The 23,555-nt window shown below is 38.6% G+C and overlaps 1 protein-coding gene across 1 annotated transcript in view; it reads left to right on the top strand.

Moving 5' to 3' along the window:
• LOC127677639 (vomeronasal type-2 receptor 26-like) overlaps nucleotides 1-23,555 on the top strand; it is a 42,291-nt gene that overhangs the window by 9,269 nt on the left and 9,467 nt on the right. Inside the window, exon 4 of the mRNA XM_052172678.1 lies at nucleotides 15,788-16,012. Within this exon, the coding sequence (XP_052028638.1) occupies nucleotides 15,788-16,012 (225 nt within the window). The remainder of the gene's footprint in view (nucleotides 1-15,787; nucleotides 16,013-23,555) is intronic.

The raw sequence follows: 23,555 nt of genomic DNA, 5'->3' as shown, positions 1-23,555 counted from the left end.
CAAAGTGATCTGATAGGAGACATGGGATTAGTTTGATCATCTTATATCTGTTGAGGTCTGTTTTGTGACCAATTATATGGTCAATTTTGGAGAAGGTACCATGAGGTGCTGAGAAGGTATATTCTTTTGATTTAGGATGAAATGTTCTTTAGATATCTATTAAGTCCATTTGGCCCAAATCTTGTTAGTTTCACTGTGACTCCATTTAGTTTGTGTTTCCCTGTTCTGTTCATTGAAGAAAGTGGGATGTTTAAGTCCCCCACAATTATTGTGTGGGGTGCAATGTATGCTTTAAGCTTCAGTAAGGTTTTCTTTATGAATGCAGGTGCCCTTGTATTTGGGGCATAGATGTTCAATATTGAGAGTTCTTCCTAGGAGATTTTTCCTTTGATGAGCATAAAGTGGTCTGTTGTATCTTTTTTGATGACTTTTGGTTGAAAGTCTATTTTATCTAATATTAGAATGGCTACTCCAACTTGTTTTCTGAAACCATTTGCTTGGAGAACTGTTTTCCAGCCTTTTACTCTTAGGAAGTATTTGTCTTTGACACTGAGATGCTTTCCTGTATGCAGCAAAATGTTGAGTCTTGTTTACGAATCCAGTCTGTTAGCCTATGTCTTTTTATTGGGGAATTGAGTCCATTGATGTTAAGAGATATTAAGGAATAGAGATTGCTGCTTCCTGCTGGTTTTGATGTAATTTTTATGTTTGTGTTATCTTCTTTTGGGTTTATTGAAAAATTACTTTCTTGCTTTTTCTTATGTGTAGTTTCCCTCCCTTTGTTGCTATTTTCCATTCATTATCCTTTGAAGGGCTGGATTTGTGGAAAGATACTGTGTAAATTTGTTTTTGTCATGAAATACCTTGGTTTCTCCATTTACGGTAATTGAAAGATTTGCTGGATATAGCAGTTTTGGTCGGCATTTGTGTTCCCTTAGTTTCTGTATGATGTCTACCCAGGCTCTTCTGGCTTTCATAGTCTCTGGTGAGAAATCCGGTATAATTCTGATAGGTCTACCTTATGTTACTTGGCTTTTGTCCCTTACTGCTTTTAATATTCTTTGCTTAGTACATTTGGAGTTCTAATTATTATATGACAAGATGAATTTCTTTTGTGGTTAAATCTATTTGGAGTTCTCTAGGCTTCTTGTATGTTCATGGGCATCTCTTTCATTAGGTTAGGGAGGTTTTCTTCCATAATTTTGTAGAAGACATTTACTGGCCCTTTCAGTTAGAGATCTTCACTCTCTTCTATGCCTATAATGCTTAGGTTTGGTCTTCTCAGTTTGTCCTGGATTTCTTGGATATTTTGGGTCAGGAGCTTTTTGCATTTTCCATTTTCTTTGGCTATTGTATCAATGCTTTCTATGGTATCTTCTGCATGTGATATTCTCTCTTCCATCTATTGTATTCTATTGTTGATGCTTGGATACATGACTCCTGACTTCTTTCCTAGGTTTTCAATGTCTCATGTTGTCTCCCTTTGTGATTTTGTTATTGTTTCTACCTCTTTCTTCAGATCCTGGATTACTTTGCTTAATTCCTTCACCTATTTTGTTGTGTTTTCCCTTTGTTCTTCAAGGGCTTCTCACTGTTTAATTGTGTTCTCTTGTCTTTCTTTAAGGGAGTTAATTATGTCCTTCTTGAAGCCCTCCATGATGCCCTTCCTCAGTATCATGACCTGTGATTTTACATCCAAATCTTGCTTTCCTGGTGTGTTGGGATATCCAAAACTTGCTCTTGTGGGAGATTTGGGTTTGGACGGTGCTATATTGCCTTGATTTCTGCTAGCAATGTTCCCATCTTTGCCTTTTGCCATCTGGTTATCTCTGGTGTTAGATGGGCCTGCTGTCATTGGCTGTACCTTGCCCCTCCTGTGTATGTGTGCCTGTAGACCTATCTAAGCAATCTTGAGTGAGCTGCTTTCTCCAGGCTCAAATTGCTGTGGTGCTACAGAGTTCCTGGGTGAAGGTAGAGTCCTGGTGTGGTGTGTCCCAAGTGATCCTCTATTCTGGTGAAGCCTGCCTACCGATCTGTTGCAGAGTCACAGAAGCAAAGATGACAGCCGAGGCCCACTCTCTTGTAGTTGTATTTGGGTATGTACCTCTGTGTCCCCAATCAGCTCTAGATGCAGGCTGTGCTGGCTGTCTCATCCTCTGTGGCTGTTGGGTGTATAGCTGGCTTCCTTCACTGCTTGGAGATGGTGTGCTGTGGCTGGGGAATGGTTGTACAAATTTGCAACCCCACCAGCAGTGGAGAAGTGTTCCTCTTTCTCCACATACTCACCAAAACCTGCTGTCTCCTGAGTTTTTAATCTTAGCCATTCTGACTGGTGTAAGATGAAATCTCAGGGTTGTTTTGATTTGCATTTCCCTAATGACTAATGAAGTTGAGCATTTTTTAAGATGCTTCTCCACCATCTGAAGTTCTTCAGGTGAGAATTCTTTGTTTAACTCTGTACCCCATTTTTAATAGTGTTGTTTGGTTTTCTGGAGTCTAACTTCTTGAGTTCTTTATATATATTGGATATTAGCCCTCTATCTGATGTAGGATTGGTGAAGATCTTTTCCCAATTTGTTGGTTGCCGATTTGTCCTTTTGATGGTGTCCTTTGCCTTACAGAAACTTTGTAATTTTATGAGGTCCCATTTGTCAATTCTGGATCTTAGAGCATACGCTATTGGTGTTCTGTTCAGAAACTTTCTCCCTGCACCGATGTCCTCAAGGGTCTTCCCCAGTTTCTTTTCTACTAGCTTCAGAGTGTCTGGCTTTATGTGGAGGTTCTTGATCCATTTGGAGTTGAGCTTAGTACAAGGAGACAAGGATGGATCAATTCGCATTCTTCTGCATGCTGACCTCCAGTTGAACCAGCACCATTTGTTGAAAAGGCTATCTTTCTTCCACTGGGTGTTTTCAGCCCCTTTGTCGAGGGTCAAGTGGACATAGGTGTTCATTTCTGGATCTTCAATCCTGTTCCATTGATCCGCCTGCCTGTCACTGTACAAATACCATGCAGTTTTTAACACTATTGCTCTGTAGTATTGCTTGAGGTCAGGGATACTGATTCCCCCAGAATTTCTTTTGTTGTTGAGAATAGTTTTAGCTATCCTGGGTCTTTTGTTATTCCAGATGAATTTGAGGATTGCTCTTTCTAACTCTGTGAAGAATTGAGTTGGGATTTTGATGGGTATTGCAATGGATCTGTATATTGCTTTTGGCAAAATGGCCATTTTCACTATATTGATTCTGCCGATCCATGAGCATGGGAGGTTTTCCCATTTTTTGAGGCCTTCTTCCATTTACTTCTTCAGAGTCTTGAAGTTCTTGTCATACAGATCTTTTACATGTTTGGTAAGAGTCACCCCAAGATACTTTATACTGTTTGTGGCTATAGTGAAGGGGGTCATTTCCCGAATTTCTTTCTCAGCCTGCTTATCCTTTGAGTATAGGAAGGCCACTGATTTGCTTGAGTTGATTTTATAACCTGCTACTTTGTTGAAGTTGTTTATCAGCTGTAGGAGTTCTCTAGTGGAGTTTTTGGGGTCACTTAGGTAGACTATCATGTCATCTGCAAATAATGATAGTTTGACTTCATCCTTTCCAATTTGTATCCCTTTGACCTCCTTAGGTTGTCGAATTGCCTGAGCTAGTACCTCAAGTACAATATTGAAAAGATTAGGAGAAAGGGGGCAGCCCTCTCTAGTCCCTGATTTTAGTGGGATTGCTTCAAGTTTCTCTCCATTTAGTTTGATGCTGGCTACCGGTTTGCTGTATATTGCTTTTACTATGTTTAGGTATGGGCCTTGAATTCCTGTTCTTTCCAAGACTTTAAGCATGAAAGGATGCTGAATTTTGTCAAATGCTTTTTCAGCATCCAAAGAAATGACCATGTGGTTTTTTTCTTTGAGTTTTTTTATGTAGTGGATTGCATTGATGGATTTATGTATATTGAACCAACCCTGCATCCCTGGGATAAAGCCTACTTGATCATGGTGGATGATCGTTTTGATGTGTTCTTGGATTCGGTTGGCAAGAATTTTATTGAGTATTTTTGCATCGATATTCATAAGGGAAATTGGTCTGAAGTTCTCTTTCTTGGTTGGATCTTTGTGTGGTTTTGGTATCAGCGTAATTGTGGCTTCGTAGAAGGAATTGGGCAGTGTTCCTTCTGTTCCTATTTTGTGGACTAGTTTGAAGAGTATTGGTGTTAACTCTTCTTTGAAGGTCTGATAGAATTCTGCACTGAAACCATCTGGTCCTGTGCTTTTTTGGGTTGGAAGACTTTCTATGGCTCCTTCTATTTCTTTGGGCATTATGGGACTGTTTAGATGATCTATTTGGTCCTGCTTTAATTTTGGTATTTGGTATCTGTCAAGGAAATTGTCCATTTCCTCCTGATTCTCCATTTTTGTTGAGTATAGGCTCTTGTAGTAGGATCTGATGATTTTTTGGATTTCCACAGTTTCTGTTATTATATCCCCTTTTCATTTCTAAGTTTGTTAATTTGGATACTTTCTCTGTACCCTTTTGTCAGTCTGTCTAAGGGTTTATCTATCTTGTTGATTTTCTCAAAGAACCAGATCCTGGATTCGTTGATTCTTTGTAAGGTTCTCTTTGTTTCCAATTGATTGATTTCAGCACTGAGTTTGAGGATTTCCTGTCTTCTACTCCTCCTGGGTGAATTGACTTCTTTTTGTTCCAGGACTTTCAGGTGTGTCGTTAAGCTGCTAGTGTATACTCTCTCCATTTTCTTTTTGGAGGCACTCAGGGCTATGAGTTTTCCTCTTAGCACTGCTTTCATTGAGTCCCAAAGATTTGGGTATGTTGTGCCTTCATTTTCATTAAATTATAAAAAGTCTCTGATTTCTTTCTTTATTTCTTCTTTGGCCATGGTGTCATTGAATAGAGTATTATTCAGCCTCCATGTGTATGTGGGCTTTCTGTTGTTTTTGTTGCTATTGAAAACCACTCTTACACCATAGTGATCTGATAGGAGGCATGGAATTAGTTCGATCATCTTGTATTTGTTGATGTCTGCCTTGTGACCAATTATATGGTCAATTTTGGAGAAGGTTCCATGAGGTGCTGCGAAAAAGGTATATTCTTTTGCTTTAGGGTGAAATGTTCTATAAATATCAGTCAAATCCAATTTGTCCAAAGCTTCAATTAGTTTTACTGTGTCCCTGTTTAGTTTCTGTTTTCCTGATCGGTTCATTGAGGAGAGTGGAGTGTTGAAGTCCCCCACAATTATTGTGTTAGGTGCAATGTGTGCTTTGAGCTTTAGTAAAGTTTCTTTTACAAATGAGGGTGCCCTTGCATTTGGCACATAGATGTTCAGAACTGAAAGTTCTTGGTGGATTTTTTCTTCGACCAGCAAGAAGTGTCCTTCTGTGTATCTTTTGATGACTTTAGGTTGAAATTCAATTTTATCTGATATTAGAATGGCTACTACTGCTCGTTTCCTGTGACCATTGGCTTGTAAGATTGTCTTCCAGCCTTTTACTCTAAGGTATTTTTAATCTTTGACACTGAGGTGTGTCTCCTGTATGCAGCAAATTGTAGGGTCCTGTTTCCTTATCCAGTCTGTTAGTCTATGTCTTTTTATTGGGGAATTGAGACCATTGATGTTAAGAGATATTAAGGAATAGTGATTATTACTTCCTGTCATTTTTGATGTTCTTTTTATATTTGAGTGATTATCTTCTTTTGGGTTTGATGAAGGAAGGTAACTGTCTTGATTTTTCCAGGGTGTAGTTTCCCTCCTTGTATTGGACTTTTCCTCCTATTATTCTTTGCAGAGCTGGGTTTGTGGAAAGATACTGTGTAAATTTGGTTTTGTCATGGAATATCTTGGTTTCTCCATCTACGGTGAATGAGAGTTTTGCTGGGTATAGTAGTCTTGGCTGACATTTGTGTTCTCTTAGAGTCTGCATGAGATCTGCCCAGGATCTTCTAGCTTTCATGGTCTCTGGTGAGAAGTCTGGTGTGATTCTGATAGGTCTTCCTTTATATGTTACTTGGCCTTTTTCTCTTACTGCCTTTAATATTCTTTCATTGTTTAGTGCATTTGGGGTTTTGATTATTATGAGATGGGGGGGGGGGTATTTCTGCTCAGGTCCAGTCTGTCTGGAGTTCTGTAGGCTTCTTGTATATTCATAGACATCTCTCTCTTTAAGTTAGGAAAGTTTTCTTCCATAATTTTGTTGAAGATATTTGCTGGCCCTTTCTGTTGTAAATCTTCGCTCTCATCTATACCTATAATCCTAAGGTTTGTTCTTCTCATTGTATCCTCGATTTTCTGGATGTTCTGGGATGCATTTTGCATTTTCTTTGACAGTTGAGTCAATGGTTTCTATGGTATCCTCAGCATCTGAGATTCTTTCTTCCATCTCTTGTATTCTGTTGTTTATATTTGCATCTATGGCCCCTGATTTCTTCTCAAGGTCTTCTATCTCCAAAGTTGTCTCCCTTTGTGATTTCTTAGTTGTTTCTACTTCTGTTTTTAGATCCAGGATGGTTTTGCTCAGTTCCATCATTTGTTTGTTTGTGTTTTCCTGTAATTCTTTAAGAGATTTTTATGTTTCCTCTTTCATGACTTCTGCCTGTTGACGCAAGTTCTCCTGCATTTCTTTAAGTTTTCTTTTTCTTTCTTTTTTTTTTTTTTTTTTTTTTTTTTTTTGCCTTTCTTCTTTATTGGCTTCTATCTCTTGGGCCTTCTTCTCCTGCATTACTTTAAGTGATTTTTTTGTTTCCATTATACGGGTTTCTAGCTTATTCATATTCCCCTGTATTTCTTTAAGAGATTCATTCATGTCCCTTTTGTGTTCTTCTAGCAGCATCATGAACAGTGATTTTAAATCCATATCTTGTTTCTCTGGTGTGTTGGCATAACCAGGACTTGCTGATGTTGGAGAGTTTGGTTCAGATGCTGCCATATTGCCTAGATTTCTGTTAGTAGCGTTCCTGCATTTGCCCTTTGGCATCTTTTTCTCTGGAGCTAGTTGGTCTTGTCTCTGGCTGGTGTTTCAGCCTCCTGAGAGGCTCTAGGGATATTTCTGCAACACTGGATGGCAGGTTTTCCCCTGTTGCAGATTGCTGATGTGCTGTCCTCCTTTTGGGTGCCCTTGCAGCCCTAGTGTTCTTTGCCCCAGATTGTGTCTGTGAACCAGATGGTGCCCGTTTGCTCCTTCAGGGAGTGCTAAAGGTGTATGCTGCAGAGACCTTTTCTGCATGCTGATCACTCTGCTTGGCAGCGGAACTCCCAACCGGGTTGGTGCACACAAGGCTAGCCTAGCTGCTCAGGCCCTGAGTCTAGGCAAAAGCCTGGCAGGCCAATGTCCGAGCAAAGTTCCCCTCAGCTGTGAGTGTTAATTGGGTCTGTCAGGTGGCCAGGATGGCGGAGTGAGCGTGCTCCCTGAGAGTGCTGGGAGAGTCTGGTGGGCTAACAACCCCCTGGCCGGTCGGCATACAGATGGCCCACCGAGCAGCCCAGCGCCTGGGGGCAGTCCAGGGCCTGAAGGTCTTAGACCCCTGCTATGTCAGCCTCGGGCTATGCCTGTTAGCTGGTTTGGTTTTGCCTGCTAGGACTCTCTGGCTTCCTGTAGGCAAAATGGTGGCAGCATGCGCACTGGCCCAGGCAAACAACCTCCTGGCCTGCACACTTGTGGCCCCCGACCAGCCCAGGGCCTGGGTGCAGGCCAAAGCCCGTGGGGCTTAGACCCCCCGCAATGTTGGTCTCGGGTTATTTTTGAGTACCTCAGTCTGTCTGATCTCTCTGGCATCCGAGAACCAATATGGAGGCCTCGTAACTGACTGGCGGAAGGGAGAGTTCTGTTGTGGCTTCTGTGTGGTGAAAGGCGCCGTAAATCCTCCGCTGTTTGCAGCCCGGCTGGCCAGCTATGGCCAGTGGTCATGGGCACAGGGTCTGACTGGACCCTATCAGCTTGGTTCTACTGATGATAGCCCTTCCTCTGGACCAGCTGCTGCTGCTGTTGCTGCTGCCGCCCTCAAGTATGAGTTTTAATTGTTTTTCATCCCTTTGACATTCCTCTATTGAGAAGTCTGTTTAACTCTGTACCTAATTTTAAAAATTAGATTGGTGCTTTGTGAGGCCTTGTGTCTTCAGTTATTTATTTATTTTGTGTAGTTTATCTCTGTCAGATTTAGAGTTTGAGAAAATATCCTTTTCCATGCTGTTGACTGCTATTTTACTATTGATATTGTCCTTTGCCTTGAAGAAGCTTTTTGGTGTCATGAGGTTCTATTTACTCATTGACCTATTGTTGTTCTGTTTAGGAAGTTGTCTCCCATGCTAGTATGTGTAGAATTAAATAATTAAATAAAATTTGGCAGCACATTCCACACTACCTTCTCCAAATCTCTGGGTTCTCAAATAAAAGACACACAGTCATCCTTTATAATTTAATATGCCTTAAACAATTCAATGGTTGGGCCACTTCCAAATCTCTGTTTGGCTAATCCAGCTCCCTCTGATAATCCCAAGTTATCATTTATTACATTTTGTGTTTTACCTTATCGGCTCTGGATCCAGTTGTGCAGCTCTCTTGAACTGCAATCTCTCAGCTCCTACATGGCAGTTCTGTCTCCCTCTCCTTAACCTTCTTAGACATTACATCTCTTCTTCTCTACCTCTCCTGGCATTGTGGATCTCTTTCTCCTTTACCTTCCTCCCTGACCCAAGTCAGGAAATCCTAAAGGTCTCAACTGTGTCTTCCTTGATTAGACATTGCCTGTCAGTATCTTTATCTACCAATCAGAAGTAACTGAGGGCAGGTCCCCAGAAGCCATTTGCATGTAGATATTCTTGTATAAACAGTTTTTTTGGTGAATGTAATTACCATTCACAATACAGGAAGCTATAAATACATTCAAGGCTATTCCCTAGTTTTTCTTCCATCAAGAGCAGGTTCCCAGAAGCTATGTAAAGAAGATGTTTCTTGTGTAAAGAGTTTTTTTTTTCAAATATTTTTTATTGAGTATCTTCTTCATTTACATTGACAAAGGTAAAACTCTTCCCAATTTCACCCCTCCCAAAATTCCCCCTCCCCAATCATTCCCTAGCCCTACTCTCACCCCCTGCCTCCATGTATATGCCCCTCTACCCTACACACTACCTCCTCCTTCCCAAATCCCATGCCCCTTGTCTTTTTCCCTTTGTTGGGGCCTCTATTGAGCCTTTACCTGATCAAGGACCACTCCTCTCACTGATCCCCATCATGACATTCCTCTGACACATTTTTGGCTGGAACTATGTGTACCCCTTGGTTGATGGTTTAGTCCCTGGGAGTCTTGGGGTGTCTGGATGTCCAAAGTCATTGTTCTTCCCATGGGGCTATATATCCCTTCAGCTCCTACAGACCACCCTCCAGATCCTCTGTTGGAGACCCCAAGCTCAGTCCAATAGTTGGTTGCTAGTTTCTGACTCTGCATTTGTAAAGTTCTGGCAGGGCCCCTCTGGAGACAGCCATGGCATGCTCCCTTTGGTACACACTTCTCTTCATAGTGTCAGGGTTTGGTGACTGTTTATAGGATGAATCCCCAGGTAGGGCAGTCGCTGGGTGTCCTTTACTTCAGACTCTGTTCCACACATTGCCTCCCTTGTTGCTCCTGTGAATATTTTGTTCCCTTTCTCAGAGAAACCATAGCACCCTCACTTAAGTCCTTCTTCTTGAGCTTCCTGTGCTGGGTGAATTGTAAATTGTTTATTTTGAGCTTTTGGACTAGCATCTTCTTATTAATGAGTGCATACCATGTATGTTCTTTTGTGACTGGGTTATCTTACTCAGGATGACACTTTCTAGTTCCATCCATTTAGTTGAAAGTCAGTTTTATCTGATATTAGAATGGCAACTCCGGCTTGTTTCCTGAGACCATTTGCTTGTAGAATTGTCTCCCAGCATTTTACTCTAGAGTAGTTTTTCTCTTTGACACTGAGGTGCGTTTCCTGTATGCAGCAAAATGTAGGGTCCTGTTTACATATCCAGTCTGTTTGTCTATGTCTTTGTATTGGGGAATTGAGTCCATTGATGTTAAGAGATATTAAGGAATAGTGATTATTGCTTCCTATCATTTTTATGTTAATTTTATATTTGAGTGGTTATCTTCTTTTGGGTTGATGAAAGAAGTTTATTATCTTGCCTTTTCCAGGGTATAATTTCCCTCCTTGAATTGGTGTTTTCCCCCTATTATCCTTTGTAGGGCTGGGTTTGTGGGAAGATACTATGTACATTTGGTTTTATCATGGAATATCTTGGTTTCTCCATCTATAGTGATTGAGATTTTTGATGGGTATAGTAGTCTAGGCTGGCATTTCTGTTCTCTTAGAGTCTGCATGAGTTCTGCCCAGCATCTTCTAGATTTCATGGTCTCTGGTGAGAAGCCTGGTGTAATTCTGACTTGTTCCTCTTTCCCCACATCCTCTCCAGCATCTGTTGTTCCCTGAGTTTTTCATCTTAGCCATTCTGACCAGTGTAAGGTAGAATCTCAATGTTGTTTTGATTTGTAATTCCCTGATAACTAAGGATGCTGAACATTTGTTTAGATGCTTTAGAGCCATTTCAGTTTCCTCAGTTCAGAATTCTCTGTTTACCCTGGACCCCATTTTAAATATTATTTGATTCTCTGGAGACTAACTTCTTGAGTTCTTTGTATACGTTAGATATTAGCCCTCTATTGGATGCAGGGTTAGTAAAGATCTTTTCCCAATTTGTTGGTTGCTCTTTTGTCCTATCAACTATGTCCTTTGCCTTACAGAAGCTTTGCAGTTTTATGAGGTCCCATTTGTTGATTCTTGTTCTTAGAGCATAAGTCATTGGTGTTCTGTTCAGAATCTTTTCCCCTGTGCTCATGTGTTCAAGGTTTGTCCCCCCTTTCTCCTCTATAAGCTTCAGTGTGTCTGATTTTATGTGTAGATCTTTGATCCACATGGACTTGAGCTTTGTACAAGGAGGTAAATATGGGTCGATTTGCATTTTTCTGCATGCAGACCTCCAGTTGATCCAGGACCATTTGTTAAAAATGCTGTCTTTTGTCCACTAGATTTTTTTTAGCTCCCTTGTCAAATATCAAGTGACTGTACATGTGTGGGTTCTTTTCTGGGTCTTAAATTCTATTCCATTGATCTTCCTGCCTTTCTGTAATGAGTTTTTTGTGGAACATAATTAGCATTCATAATACAGGAAGTTATAAATATTTTCAAGGCAATTCACTATTTTCCTCTCATTAAGTTCAGTGTTCAATCAAGTCTGTTTTGATGTTCTGATCATCATTTTGCCTTGAGTTTTGTACAGGGCTATATGGTCTAGTTGCATTCTTCAACATGAAGATATCCAGTCAGACCAGCACCATTTTTGAAGATGCTTTCTTTTTTCTATTGTGTATTTATGACTCTTTTATTAAAATTAAGGTGTCCTTATATGTGTGGATTTATGTCTGGGTCTTCAATTTGATTCCATTGCTCAACATGCCTGTTTTTTATGAGAATACTTTGTCACATTTATTTTACTATAGCATTTTGGTACACTTTAAAATTAGGGATTGGGATACCTGTAGAAGTTCTTTTACTGATTATTATGTTAATTCTACAGATCCATGAGCATAGGAGATCTTTCCATCTTTTGATATGTTCCTTTTATTTCTTCAAAGACCTAAACATTTTTTATGCTAGTGTTTTGCTTCCTTGATTTAGCTACCCCAAAATACTTTTTTTTCCTTTTGTGGTTATTGTGAAGAGTATTGTTTTCCAGTTTTTTTTTTTCTCAGTATGTTATTTGTATATAGGAAGGCTACTAATTATTTCTTTGAGGACGTCTTGTATTCAGGCACATCATTGTAAGCGATCTTTAGCCGTATGAGTTCCCTGGAAGAATTTTGGGGTTTGCTTATGTATACTATCATATTATCTGTAATAATGATATCTTGAATTTTTTCTTGTTTATATCCTTTGATCTCCATTAGCTAACTTCTGTGTAAGGTCCAATTTGTTTATAACATCTCTTAGCTCCAGTATTTATTGAGCATTTGTCTGGATAACTCATCTATTGGTGAGAATGGGGTATTATAGTCTCCCACTATCAATCAATGAGATAGATGTGTGATATGAAGTTTACTGATGTTTCTTTAATATCGATGATTGCGGCACAGATGTTAAGAATTGAGGTGCCATCTTGGTGGATTTGTCCTTTGATGAGTATGAATGTTCTTTCCCATCTCTTTTGATTAATTTTCATTTGAATTCTCTTTTTAGAACATCTACTCTATCTTCACTATTAGGTCCATTTGCTTAGAAACCCTTTCCTCAAACCTTTAGTAGGAGGTAACAACTAACTATGATTTTGAGACGTTTCATGTATGCTTTTTAAGGTTGGTCCTGTTTTCAGATCCATTCTGGTAGCCTGTGTCCTTTTATTGAGGAATTGAGTCCATTGATATTGAGAGATATCAATGACAATTTTTATGGGGTGCTGGAAGTGGTAGTATGCTCTCGTGTGTGTATGTGTGTGTGTGTGTGTGTGTGTGTGTGTGTATGTGTGTGCTTATTTCCCTTTTTTGGTTTTTCTACCAACACATTATGTATTTCCTCTATTTTCATGGATATAGTTCACCTCCTAGGGCTGGAATTTTCATTTTAGTGCCATCATTTTAGTGATTTGTGGATAGATATTATTATTTAAGTTTGACTTTATCACACAATATCTTGATTTTTCCATCAATAGTGATTGAAAATTTTGCTGGGTATAGTGATCTCGGCATCTCTGGTATTTTACAACCTACAATGCTATTGCCTTGACCTTTCTGGCTTTTAGTGTCTCCACTGAGATGTTTGAGCAATATGAATAGGTCTCTCTGTATATGCTACTTAGCCTTTTCCCCTTAAAGCATTTATTATTCTTTCTATGTTCTATATGTTTAGAAGTTTAGTGTTCTGATTATTATAGAGCAAATTGATTTTATTTTTGACCCAATCTATTTGGTGTTCTGTATACTTCTTGTACCCTTATAGGTATTTTTTTTAGGAGTTAGGAAAATTTTCTTTTTTGGAGTATGTAAAATATGGGCCTGTGAGCAGGATCTTCTTGTTCTATTCCTATTATCCCTATTTTTATTTCTATCAAATTTGTTCTTTCCCAATTTCCTGTATGTTTTATGTCAGAGACACTGACTCTCCCACTGCATTTCATGTTAACTAGCACACAGTCAAGTCTTGGCAGATTTTTTATTTGTTTGGAGGTAGTGTTTTACTCCAATAGGTTTGGATACATGCACTTAGTGAACTCACCTGAAATTCACAATTGAAATTTATAATAATGAAAATCCCATGAGAATTTTCTTTTGGGGGGCAGTTGACCCCGTTTTTTACCTCTTTATATAACTTTTTTAGATTCAATTGAATATTTTCCATTCAACTTTTTCCCTAAGAATATCAGTAATACTTAAAAATTTCTGGTGATTTTCTAATATGTTCAAGACTTACTTAAAAATACTGATTGTCAGCAATACTGACACATTTGGCAATCCTTCCCTTTCTTTGTCCTCTTCGTTGTAACAGTGCTCTCAAACATTTCATTTATTAAATGTGTAGCCAGGGGTATTGCATTCACTTTGGGGTTTTGAGCAGATAATAGTCAACTGGAAAGATAAAGAAAAGAGAATGCTCAGTTTAACTGTGTTATTCTGCTTCTTTGCTATTCCTGTCTCTATGGCAGTTTCATTTTCTAGCTTACACAATTTTGATTTTCTTTAACATATTTTCAAGGCTGGAACATGAACAAACTTTTACTCTTGCATATTTCTTTATCTCAGATCATATTCATTTTCCCTTCACTTTAAAAGGAGAATTTTGGTGATTCTATCTTATAAGTCAGTCATCCTCCTCTCAAAGGAAGGGATATTTTTCACTTATCTTTTCAGAGAATTGTTTTTTTTTCTTTATTAAATATAAATTATAAGGTTTGATATAGTTGTATTTATATCCACCCTATATGACCTATTAAAATAATGTGTTCTTTGGCAGTGACATACAAGCATACAAGTAGATTATGCCTTCTCTTCACACCCATTTTCCTCACTCCCTTGTGTCTCCATACTCATAGATCTTCCAGTCTCCCACTATGTTCATGTCTTTTGTTTGGTTTTCTTTCATGACCCACTGGATTTATGACCCACAGGGCCGTCTATATGGGCATGAGTATGTAACTATCCAATGAGGCAGAAGGAATTTAAAAGTATTGATATTTCGGACAATGATGACTTCCTCTCCTTTAGAGTCCTTTGGTTTCCAACATTGCTCATGTGAGGGACTGGACTCCATAAACTCCTCTCTCATCTGTAATTATATAGTTTTATGTGCTTGATCTAGTTCTGTTGCTATCCAGGCAATCTTAGGTGACCATGTCACACCTAAAGACAGCATTTCATGGATTGAGAATTTCAGCATTTCAGGAGCACACAGTGTCTGACTCGTTCATTCTCTCCATCCTCTCTTTTACAATGTTTCCTGTGCTTTGGGAATACTCACATGGCTGTCCTATATATAAGCACTCCGTAGTCATTTTTCCTCAAGTGCTGATATTCTCAGCATAGAGAAGATTCTCTGATATAATCTGATAATAACACTATTCTATGTATGTACATATTCAGGAGGAAATTCAAATGTGTCTTCTTAGCCAAACAGAAGTAGTAGGCATACCCATAGGACTTCTGATCTCCTCAGGCATGATTATGTTTGCAGTAATAGGGGTAAGTCCCTCTTGTAAGGACATTCTCAAATAAAATCGTATGCAGTTGTTTATTCCCATAATAATTGTGCCAGTATTTCTCTGATATATACAGTCAATACTATAGAATGCAAGGTCCACAGTTGGGAAAAGCCTCTGCTGACATTAATTCCCCAGCAGCTTGCAGTTCAGCTTCTGCTGGAGTGAAATGTATCAGACAGACAGACAAGCAGAACGGACAGCAGGGAGAAAGGTTTCACCTTAGGTCCAGCCTCACTGTTGCATCATTCTGGCATGGTGTGTGGTGTCTTCAGCAATAGGCTCTTACTATCTAGCTCTTATGTGTAATCAAAGGCAATGACCACAACCTGCACAGTCTTGGGGCCTTTTGGTGGCTTCTTTCTGCCACAAGGATATTTCATGTATAATAAACTGTAATACCTCTGTTCAAATTATTTTTAAACTATATATTTTTTTCTTTCTAAATAGATTAAGTTGTGGCTATATATGTAACTTCTTCATTTATCTTCAGTTCTGTTAACTTACCCCACTGTATTCTCTCTGACTCTTGTCCTTTACAGCTATCACATTATTCTCTACATTTCTATACCACGTGTGTTCTACTTTCCCCTCCTCCCTAATTTACAACAATCATATTTTAAAACTTGTAATTTTTATTTTATTAGAACGTTCTGAAGTAAATTATAGCTGTAATAAAATTATTTTTTCTGAAAAACTATTAGGCAAAAGTTTAAGACACCTTATTCAACTTGCTCCTAATTTTCACAATTTTTCAAATCTTAATTTCTGGGAAAAGTTCAGAAATCAAATCTGAATAGTTGTATAGATGTGGCAAATAACACTTGAGTAGGCTAATGTCTACCTATAGCTTTACATGTACTGGCCTTAGGATAAATGTTTGATAAATGAAACAAAAAAATCAAAGCTACAGGAACATACAGTGAGTGAAAGAGAGAGCAGTTATAGTAACCAGGTTTATTTGCATCTCAGTGAGTTTTACTGCAAATTCTGACAGTTATTTTCTCCTTTTAGCTCCATCCATTCTTGCAAAAGGGCCAACTTCGAAGAAGCATCAATGGGGTGAACACTGGGAACAAGGAGGTTTCAGCAACCAAGCTTGACATCTTTAATTACCAGTCTCTGAAGAGTGGTACCAAAGCTCAAGTGAAAGTTGGCCAGTTTGTGTTTGAATCTCACAGTGTTCAGCATCTTTCCCTAAATGACAAACTCATAACTTGGGGTGAGCACCACAATCAGGTGAATAACGTTAAAGTTAGCACTGTGTGCTGTGCTCAGCATGAAATTTCCAAGAAAACAGGGTTAAGGGTTAAGGGTTAAGGGTTAGGGGTTAAGTGCCATGAAGCTGAGAGTACCCTTATTTTGTCCTTTCTAATGCTGAATACCACAACTTTCTGCCTATGAATCACTGTAAAAATTACTGAATCAGTTTGGATTAATTCTTCAAATGGTTTCATTTTTGTAATGATCAGATACATCCATGGCCTACCTAGAAAGAGAAAAGAAAAACCAAATAATATCTTGGGCAGATTTTTGGATGGATTATAGAGTCAAGGCTTAAGTGGAAGTAACTGCTTTCAGTAAATAAATAAAATAAAGATATGTGGATGAATCCAGTCTCTTCAAATAAGGATTTATAAATATAACTTTTAATTTTATGAAATTGTCATCTCTGAGGCTTACTGCCTCCATCTGCTATCCTAAGCCTATTTCTGGATGCTTCTAGAGTCCAACAGTCTATTCTAGTTCTAGAATGTTTACATCCTTTGAGACAGTGCTGAATAACCTCATTTCTCTACCTCTTTCTGAGTTCTGACTGGCCGATTCAACTCAGCTGTCCCGGCTCAAACTCTTCTCCACACTGACTGGTACAATATGACTTCTCTCAGTTTGTGACAAAATTTGCTCTGCTTGGCCACATGCTAACTTTGGCAATATTTTCTAATCTTTTGGTTCCTTTTCAAATTCTGACTGGTTCTGTCTTTACCTGTGTTTAGCTTGTTCTCTCTGCATCCTGTCACTGTACAACAGTATAAGTAAAACTCATTGTCCCCCAAGCCTCATGAACTGCTCCCTTAAGTTGTTGACAGAAGCCTTCTAGGAAAGGCTATGAGAAGCAAGTAAGATTTCTGTCAATATTCCACAGTTTTTCATGGTTGCAGTGGGTGCACTCTGAGAGGCAAAGACCCCAGAGACTTTGACTCAGATATTGCTCCTCTTCTCACTATTACATAGCTTAAAGATTTCTTGGTTATTTACCCACCTTATTGGGTAGATTTCGTGCATAATCAGTATGAAGGTGTACTGTCATGAAGAAATGCTGTGTTGATGAATTGATGATTTCCTAATTGTTGATAACAATTATATAGAACTCCTAAATTGGTACAAGTGTTCTAAAGCACTCTATAGAATAAAAGTTGCAAATAGAACTCTGTATACCTTCATGTGTCCTGGATTAATTTTGCTAGGGAAAATAAAAACAGGATTGGAAGAAATTAATGATCAATACAAAAACATTTAGTGTATGTTAGATTCTAGAAATAGGTCGCAGGTGTTCACTTTGGAAAAGCCAGTCCATATGACACTGTTCTTTGAATGTATAATGAGCTGATACAATGAAACACTGCTTTACATTTATAATGTCTTTTGTGCTGTACTTCTCTCTTGCCTAAAATTTTATATATGAGGTATTCTTCTTTTCACATAGAAGTACGTTTTTTTTTTTTTTTAACTTAAAAGCTATAACAAGGGGGATCCAGGAAAGGGAAAATCACTTGAAATGTAAATAAAGAATATATCAAATAAAAAAATAAAAGCTATAACAACCTGAAAGCAAAAATAAAGACTTGGAGTAGCCTCTTTCTGCTTCTCCCAATGTGTGTTTGTCTGTCTGTGCTGCTTACTTTGACTTTCTTAATTTCTTTTCTTTTCTTTCATTCCTTTTTTCTTTTTACTTTCCTTTCTTCTCTTCTCTTCTTTCTTTTTTCTTTTCTTTTCTATTCTTTTCTTTTGTTTCCTTTCCTTTCCTTTTCTTTTTTCTTTTCTTTTCTTTCATTCCTTCCTTGCTTCGTTATCTCTTTCTCTCTCTGTCCTCCTCCTTCTTCTTCCTCTTCTGCTTCTTCTCCCTGTCCACCTCCACTTTCTCCTCCTCCTCCTGTCTGCCTTTCTTCTCTCTTTCTGGCTTAGTATAAGGTAGCCAAATTTGAGTCTCTTGCCTTTCTAGAAAGAGGTCTCTGAGTTAATTACTAATGAGCCCAAGTAAGTAAATTTCTTTTCTTAGTCCAATCCTGGTATCAGCAGGAGTCAATTTCAAGAAGCTTTTGGCCTAGGAAATGCCAAAAGAACTTAATTGCCAAAAGTTATCACTTTCTATCTCCAGAACAGCAAGAGAGAGTTAAATAGCCAGAAGGCATCAGATTCTGGGCTCCAAAAGATTAAGAGAATGTTAATGGCCAGAGGTCTTCATCCTTTGTTCTTCATCTGTCACTGTGTCCCACCTCAGTATCTGATTGTAGAAGCTAGGACCCTAGCAAATGGCTTCTCTCTCCTGTCTATTCTTATGAGAGTTTGGTATATCCTATCTCTACTTATTATGTTAAATCTTTCTCTGATTTGTGCCTTTCTCTGCCCTTCAGTTAGAAGTTACTATCTTTTTTTAATTATTATTAGAAATTTTTTAATTTACATTTCAAATGTTATCCCCTTTCCTTATGCAATTCACGCCCCCCCCCACCCCTGCATGTTTCCTTGTCCTGGCATTCCCCTTCTCAGGGGCATTAAACCTTCTCAGGACCAAGGATCTCTCCTCTCTTTGATGTCCAAGAAGGCCATCCTCTGATATTTATGCAGCTGAAGCCATGTGTCCCTTTATATGTGCTCTTTGCTTGGTGGTTTACTCCCTGGAAACTCTGAGTGTACTGTTTGGTTCATATTGTTGTTCCTCCTATGGGGCTGCAAAATCCTTTACCTCTTGGGTCCTTTCTCTAGCTCCTCCTTTGGGGAGCTTGTGCTCAGTACAATGTTTGGATGAGAGCACCCACCTCTATATTTGTCGGGTACTGGCAGAGTCTCTCAGAAGACAGTTATATCAGGCTCCTGTCAGCAAGCACTTGTTGGCTTCCACAATACTGTCTGGGTTTGGGGACTGAATTGGGATGAATCCCCAGGTGGGTCAGACTCTGGATAGTCTTTCCTTCAATCTCTGCTTCAAAGTTTGTCTCTCTATCTCCTCCCATGTGTATGTTTTCCCCTTTCTAAGAAGGGCCAAATCGTCCATACTTTGGTCTTCCTTCCTCTTGAGCTTTGTTTGGTCTGTGAATTTTATCTTGGGTATTCCAAGCTTCAGAGCTAATATCCACTTAGTAGTGAGTTCATACCATGAGTGTTCTTTAGTGATTGGGTTACGTCACTCAGGAAAATATTTTCCAGTTCCATCGCTTTGCCTAAGAATTTCATGAATTCATTATTTTTAATGGGCGACTAGTATTCCATTGTGTAAATGTACCACATTTTCTGTATCCATTTCTCTATTGAGGAACATCTTGGTTCTTTCCAGCTTCTGGCTATTTTAAATTAGGCTGCTATCAACATTGTGAAGCATGTGTCCTCATTACATGTTGGAAAATCTTCTGTGTATATGCCCAGGAATGGGAAAGCTGGTTCCTCAGGTAGTACTATGTCCAATTTTCTGAGGAACTACTGAGCTGATTTCCAGAGTGGTTGTTCCAGCTTGCAATCCTATCAGCTGTGGAGGAGTGTTCCTCTTTCTCCACTTTCTCCTCTTTTTAGCCATTCTGACCTGTATGAGGGAGAATCTCAGGGTTGTTTTGATATGCATTCCCTTGATGACTAAGGATATTGAACATTTCTGTAGGTGCTTCTCAGCCATTCAATATTCCAGTGTTGAGAATTTTCCGTTTAGCTCTTTACCTTATTTTAAAAATAGGGTTATTTGGTTCTCTGGAGAATAATTTCTTGATTTCTTTGTAGAGATTGGATATTAGCCCTCTGTCAGATGTGGGGTTGATAAAAATCTTTTTTTTTTATTGTTATTTTTTTTATTCGATATAATTTATTTACATTTCAAATGATTTCCCCTTTTCTAGCCCCCCCCCACTCCCCGAAAGTCCCGTATGCCCCCTTCTCTTCCCCTGTCCTCCCTCCCACCCCTTCCCAGTTCCCCGTTCTGGTTTTGCCAAATACTGTTTCACTGAGTCTTTCCAGAACCAGGGACCACTCCTGCTTTCTTCTTGTATCTCATTTGATGTGTGGATTATGTTTTGGGTATTCCAGTTTTCTAGGTTAATAACCACTTATTAGTGAGTGCATACCATGATTCACCTTTTGAGTCTGGGTTACCTCACTTAGTATGATGTTCTCTAGCTCCATCCATTTGCCTAAGAATTTCATGAATTCATTGTTTCTAATGGCTGAATAGTACTCCATTGTGTAGATATACCACATTTTTTGCATCCACTCTTCTGTTGAGGGATACCTGGGTTCTTTCCAGCATCTGGCAATTATAAATAGATAAAAATCTTTTCATAATTTGTTGGTTGCCATTTTGTCCTATTGACTGTGCCCTTTGCATTAAAGAAAAATTTTAATTTTATGAGGTCCTATTTGTGAATTCTTGATCTTAGAGCATAAGCTATTGGTATTATGTTCAGGAACTTTCCCCTGTGCCCATGTGCTGAGGTTATTTCCCACTTTCTTTTATATTAGTTTCAGTGTGTCTGGTTTTATGTGCAGGTCCTTGATCTACTTGGACTTGAGCTTAGTGCAAAGAGATAAGAAAGGATCTATTTGCATTCTTTTGCATGCTAACCACCAGTTAAACCAGCACCATTTGTTGAAAAGGCTATCTTTTCTCCAATGGATGGTTTTAGTTCTGTTGTCAAATATCAAGTGATTATAGATGTGTGGGTTCATTTCTGGGTCTTCAGTTCTATTCCATTGATCTACCTGCCTGTCTCTGTACCAGTACCATGCAGTTTTTATCACTATTGCTCTATAGTACATCTTGAGGTCAGGGATAGTGATTCCACCAGAAGTTATTTTATTGTTGAGAATAGTTTTAGCTATCCTGGGATTTTTGTTATTCCAGATGAATTTGAGAATTGCTCTTTCTAAATCTATGTAGAATTGAGTTGAAATTTAGATGGTGATTGCATTGAATCTGTATATTGCTTTTGGCAAGATGGACATTTTTTACTATATTAATCCTGCCAGTCATGAGCACGGGAGATCTTTCCATCTTCTGAGGTCTTCTTAGATTTCTTTCTTCAGAGACTTGACGTTCTTTTCATACAGATCTTTCTTTGTTTGGTTAGAGTCACACCAAGATACTTTACATTGTGATTATTTTGAAGTGTGTCATTTCCCCAATTTTTTTTCTTAGCCTTATAATCTTTTGAGTAGGCTACTGATTTGTTTGAGATAACTATATAACAGATATTTTCTTTTGATTTGGGATGAAATGTTCTATAGATATCTGTTAAATCCATTTGGTCTATATCTTTTGTTAGTTCCATTGCATCTCCTTTAGTTTGTGTTTCCCTGATCTGTCCCTTGATGAGAATGTGGTGTTAAAGTCACCCACAATTATTGTGTGAGGTGCAATGTGTGCTTTGAGTTTTAATAATGTTTCTTTTAGGAATGTGGGTGCTCTTGCATTTGGAGCATAGATGTTCAGAATTGCGAGTTCTTCTTTGTAGATTTTTCTTTGATGAGTGTGAGTTGTAGTTCTTCATCTTTTTTGATGACTTTTGGTTGAAAATCAGTTTTGTCCAATATTAGAATGGCTTCTCCACCTCATTTTCTGGCACCATTTGCTTTGAAAATTGTTTTCTGTCCTTTTACTCTGAGGTATTGTTTATCATTGACACAGACCTGTGTTTCCTCTATGCATCAAAATGCTGGGTCCTGTTTACTTATCTAGTCTGTTAATCTGTATTATTTTAATTGGGGATTTGAGTCCATTTAAGAGATATTAAGGAATTTTTTTATTATAATTTTTTATTTACATTTCAAATGATTTCCCCTTTTCTCTCCCCCCACTCCCCAAAAGTCCCGTAAGCCCCCTTCTGTCCCCTGTCCTCCCACCCACCCCTTCCCACTTTCCCGTTCTGGTTGTGCCGAATACTGCTTCACTGAGTCTTTCCAGAACAAGGGGCCACTCCTCGTTTCTTCTTGTACCTCATTTGATGTGTGGATTATGTTTTGGGTTTGTTTCTTCCTGTTATTTTTTGATGTTATTTTTATATTTGTGTGGTTATCTTCTTTTGGTTTTGTTAAAATATTACTTTCTTTCTTTTTTCTAAGGTGCAGTTTTCCTCCTTGTGTTGAAGCTTTCCATCTGTTACCCTTGATAGGGTTGGATTCAGTGAAGAATATTGTGCAAATATGGTTTTGTCATGAAATATCTTGGTTTCTCCATCTTTTGTAATTGAGAGTTTTGCTGTGTATAGTAGTCTGGGCTAGCATTTGTGTTCTTCTAGAGTCTGTATGACATCTGCCCAGGATCTTTTAGCTTTTATAGTCTCTAGTGGGAATTCGGGTATAGTCCCAATAGGTCTTCCTTTATAGGTTATTTGAACTATTACTTTACGACTTTTAATATTCTTTCTTTGTTTAGTTCATTTGGTGTTTTGATTATTATGTGACAGGAGTTTCTTATTTGTTATAATCTGTTGAAGTTCTGTAGCCATCTTGTATGTTCATGGGCATCTTTTACTTTAGGTTAGGGAAGTTTTATTCTATAATTTTGTTGAAGATATTTACTGGCCCTTTAAGTTGGAAATCTTTTCTCTTTTCTAGTCCTATTATCTTTAGTTTTGTTCTTTTCATTGTGTCCTAGATTTCCTGGATGTTTTGGGTTAAAACTTTTCCATTTTGCATTTTCCTTGACTGCTAAGTCAATGTTTTCTATGGTATCTTCTGCACCTGAGATTCTCTCTACTATCTCTTCTATTGTTTTGTTTATGCTTGCATCTATGACTCCTCATTTCTTTCCTAGGTTTTCTTTCTAGAAAATTGTCTCGTTTTGTGATTTCGTTATTGTTTCTACTTCCATTTTTAGATCCTGGATAGTTTTGTTCAGTTTCTTCACTTGTTTGTTTGTGTTTTCATGTAATTTTGTAAGGGATTTTTGTATTTCCTCTTTAAGGGCTTCTATCTGTTTACCCGTATTTTCCTGTATGTCTTTAAGGGATTTACTTATGCCCTTTTGAAGTTCTCTATCAGCAACATGAGATGTGATTTAAAATCCAAATCTTGCTTTTTGTGTGTGTTGGGGTGTTCAGTACTTGCTGTTGTGGGAAAACTGGGTTCAGATGATGCCAAGTCGCATTGTTTTCAGTTGGTAATATTCTTGCATTTGCCTTTCACCATCTGGTTATGGCTGGTGTTAGGCGGTCTTGCTGTCTCTGACTGTGGCTTATCTGTTCTAAAAGCCTGTGTATTAGTACTCTTGGGAGATGAGTTCTCTCTGGGAGGAATTTAGGTATGGTATCTGTGATACAGGGTCAGCTCAGGGGTACAGACAGAAACCAGAAGGATCCTATCCCCAGCTGATCCTTGGTTCCTGTGTTCTGATGGCTCTGATCAGCTCCCTCTTGGGCCAGGAATTTGAACAGAAGCGGTGTTCTTACCTCTGCACACAGGTGTATTGGCACTCATGGGGGCCCAGCTCTCTTGTGGATGTATTTGTGTATGTATCTCTGTGGCCCAGGACCAGAGCTGGGCACAGACAGAAAATGGAAGACTCCTGTACCAGGCTGCC

Source organism: Apodemus sylvaticus, chromosome 2 (assembly GCF_947179515.1).
Source record: "Apodemus sylvaticus chromosome 2, mApoSyl1.1, whole genome shotgun sequence".
Taxonomy (NCBI): Eukaryota; Metazoa; Chordata; class Mammalia; order Rodentia; family Muridae; genus Apodemus; species Apodemus sylvaticus.
This window is presented reverse-complemented; position numbering and strand designations above follow the sequence as displayed.